The sequence below is a fragment of the Nestor notabilis genome, unplaced genomic scaffold, assembly GCF_000696875.1.
Source record: "Nestor notabilis isolate BGI_N333 unplaced genomic scaffold, ASM69687v1 scaffold24105, whole genome shotgun sequence".
NCBI classification, from domain to species: Eukaryota; Metazoa; Chordata; class Aves; order Psittaciformes; family Psittacidae; genus Nestor; species Nestor notabilis.
Genome location: NW_009928273.1, coordinates 1 through 3,744, shown reverse-complemented (window position 1 = coordinate 3,744; position 3,744 = coordinate 1). Strand labels below are relative to the sequence as shown.

At 50.0% G+C, this 3,744-nt stretch overlaps 1 protein-coding gene across 1 annotated transcript; it reads left to right on the top strand.

Moving 5' to 3' along the window:
- Positions 1-2,564: 2,564 nt before the first annotated feature.
- ZHX3 (zinc fingers and homeoboxes 3) lies at positions 2,565-3,738 on the top strand (the record flags this gene model as incomplete). The annotated part of the gene is made up of 1 exon (XM_010014438.1): positions 2,565-3,738. A coding segment is annotated over exon 1 (1,174 nt), but the record flags the coding sequence as incomplete, so codon positions are not given.
- Positions 3,739-3,744: the final 6 nt, after the last annotated feature.

The following is a 3,744-nucleotide window of genomic DNA, read 5'->3' as shown; positions in this document are numbered from 1 at the left end:
TGTGTGTGTCTCTGCTCTGTATCAAATTCACTCTGTTGATAGATAAAAATCATCTTTGTGATATCAGGCGACTCCAAAAACACTCAGTAAGATCCGTCTGGGATCGAGTGTTCTCAGGAATGGGGACTCTGGGGCTGGATCTCTATCAGGAGCTTGCTGGAAAGGAAAAAGCTTGCAGAGGGCCCAGTGTTAGAGCTGCAGAATCAAATTCAATGTGCATTCCCTTTTGCCATTGCTTCCCTGACACGAAACTCCTTTCAGCCTTTCAAGCTGGATTTTGTAGCCTTCAGGCTGGTCTTACTGTTTTTTTCCCTAATGGACTGTAGTTGGAAAGGTCATTGTACCCTGCTAGATTGTGTAATATTTAACTTAGCATCAAAAATGAGGACCTTGGGATTGGTGTCAAATGGATGCTGGTCCCCTCTGAACAGCAAAGCCCATTCACAGCCACCCAGGTTATTTGACATGTTAATGCTAATGAATAACTTTCTGGCTCTCTGCAGAGGGAAAGACTAATCATGGAAAGGTGGCATAAAGCAGGTGTTGAGATTCGCTCGAAATCCAGCTCCCAGCTTTAGTACCTTTTTAATTTATAATTTTTTATTAAAGTTATCATTCGTAGCTTCTCCCGATGCTGCAGCACAGCAAACAGGCTGCTCTGGTGCCAAGCTCAGGGATGACTAACGCTACTCACAGCACTGGGATTAGCGGGAAGTGCACGTTTTCCCATCAGTCTTTTAAACGGTGCCTGAGAGCTGCTGGGGCCGGAGTTGACCATCCAGGCTCTGCCCGTTGGAAAAAGTGATGTCAACTTCCAGAACAATAAAAACCCAAATTCTGATGAAAGTAGGGAGGTCCAATTGTGCTTCCTGCACGTGATATGTTTTCATTAGGACCTGACATTCCTCTGCTGTAAAAGCCACGGGCACAGAGAAGCAGAGGAGATATTGCATAAGCACCAAGTCATTTGCCCCATCTGCATTTCTCGGAGCATGAGATCAGCTCAGACTATCTGAGATGAGAAAGCTGCTGGTGCACAAGTGCTGTAACTGATAGGAGTTACCTCTGAGTCAGCTGGGAGGGGGGAAGTTGGCCTTGGGGGGTTTTGTAAGTTCAAGTTTTTATGAGTGTTTTTATAAAGCTCCATTGCTTTTACTGTAAATCCCAGGAAAGTCTGGCACAGAGGCTTTGGAATATGAATCAGTGTGTCCATATGCTTCCAAGTGACACTGCAATCTGGGAAAATACCATTTTATCCCTGTGTTTAAAAGAAAGAAAAGCAGAGTTGGTACGTAAAAGGTTGGCATTGACAGAGGGGTTAAGGCAGAGATGTTGCTTCCTCCGATGTGCTGCCTGCCCTGTCACCAGAGCAGTGACTCCAGCTGCTCTGCCCTTGCGTTGTGACCTGGGGCACGGAGCACTCGCTGCGCACATGGCAAAGCTGCAGCAGGCGACACATGAAGTTGTGGCTAATGCCCCAGCCAGCCCTGGCCTTCCACGGGCTGGAGCGGTTTGGGAACTGTGTTAGCTTCAGGAAAAAAAGGAAAAGAATTATTCCTTTCTTTCTCCTTCTTTTCCTCTGTTTTTCTAATGTGACAGGTCTCTGGTCACCCCCAGCCCAGAAAAATGGGCTTGTGCCACAGAGAAATGGCACTTTCTTACGAGGTACCCCCAGCGCACTCAGTTGTGTGAATGCCAAGAGCTGCAAAGGTGGTGGGAAGGGAAGGCTGGGACCCAGGACCATGTGTGTGATGCTGCCCCTGAGTGCAGCTCCAGATGAAGAATGAGCAGCTGCTGTTAAAACAGTGGTGAATTGGGCAGGGGGTGGGCAGGGAAGCTCCCAAATACTCTGCAGGCTTTGCTGAGTGGGGAGGGCCGAAGTAGATGGACCTGGCCCCCTGCAGCACAGCTCCGGGTGTCCCTGCAGGCAGAGGCCCTTGGTGTGGGCACGGTGCTTTGAGCTGGTGAGAAGGTTCCTGATGGGATTGGTTGGAAAAGGACAATTTTGTAGAAATTGAAATGTTCCGTGGGGAATGTGTTGAGTTTTCACCAGGTTTTCCTGGTGGAAAGCAGGCGGCTTACCCAGGGTGACCCTGGCTGGCACTGCTCTGCCCCAGGGAACACTGGGGATGGGTCTGGGCAGGGAGAGGGGAAATGATGGTGGGTTTCCTCCTCCAATGGGAATTCGATGCAGGCTGTAGAAGAGGCGTGTTTGTGGGTTGGTTTCTAAAGAGCAAATTCACAGGTTGCACGTGTGCAAATACAGTAAATCCAAGGTCAAGTTAAATTTTCCTGTTGGCAGAGGCTGAAAGTGATTTATGGAGAGAAACAGTTAAATACCAGGACAGTTGTGCTTTGTCTAATGGCAAGGGAACTAACTTCTCCTTCCTCTCCTTGTCCTCAGGTTCCATGGCAGATATGAACGTTTGTCAACATCTGACATCAGCTCCTTGGGACATCATGAGTTTGCTGAAATCTAGACCACAGAGCACTTGCAGTAGCGCTTTTTCAGTCTGAATTTCATGTACGTGAAAGGAACCTAATCATCTGGATCGACTGTAGTGATGGCTAGCAAAAGAAAATCCACAACTCCCTGCATGATACCAGTGAAAACGCTGGTGCTTCAGGAGACTGAACTGGACGCTGTAGAAGATGATCGTGAAGGAACACAACAGGATGCTCCTGCGGAAGGGCCAGCAGCTGGTGATGCTGGTGCCAGCAACACTAATAATGGAACTCTGTCTAACGGGCACCGTGGCATTGCTGATAGTGACACTTACATCTGCAAGTCTTGTGACTTTGGGTCTCAAGATGTTCAGCACTTCTTTGGGCACTTGGACTCTGAGCACTCGGACTTCAGCAAAGACCCTGCGTTCGCCTGCATCGCGTGCAACTTCCTTGCAAACAGCCATGAAGGGCTCTCCCACCACAACACGGAGTCACATGCTGGCGAAACAAGCTTTGTCTGGAGGGTGGCTAAGCAGGACAACCGTACAACCGTGGAGCAAAGTCTCTGTGAGGCCACCAGCAGCCACGACCTTCCAGGAGAGGTCCCTGAAGAAGGGGTGGATGGCCAATCGGAAATTATCATTACCAAAACCCCCATCATGAAAATAATGAAAGGTAAACCCGAGGCCAAAAAAATCCACACCTTGAAGGAGAATGTGTCAAGTCAGTTGGGCAGTGAGGCAGAGGTGAAAGACGGGGAGCATTCCTTCCCCAACGGGTCCGTGCCCGTCAGCCAGCCCACTGCAAGCTCAACAAAATCATCTCATGTAGTCAATGGCTCCGTCATAGGAAACGTGCCTGTTCTGCAGGCGGGTGTTGCACAACTTGTGTCACTGCAGCAGCAGCCCCCGTTGCATCAGCAGCTACCGACATCCAAGTCCCTTCCCAAGGTGATGATTCCCCTGAGCAGCATTCCAACATACAACGCCGCCATGGACTCCAACAGCTTCCTGAAAAACTCTTTCCACAAGTTCCCCTACCCCACCAAAGCCGAGCTCTGCTACTTGACCGTGGTGACCAAGTACCCGGAAGAGCAGCTGAAGATCTGGTTCACTGCCCAGCGGCTGAAGCAGGGCATCAGCTGGTCCCCGGAGGAGATCGAAGATGCCAGGAAGAAGATGTTCAACACTGTTATTCAGTCCGTGCCACAACCCACCATTACTGTTCTGAACACGCCGCTGGTTGCGAACCCCGGCAGCGTCCCCCATCTTATTCAGGCGACTCTACCGGGCCACG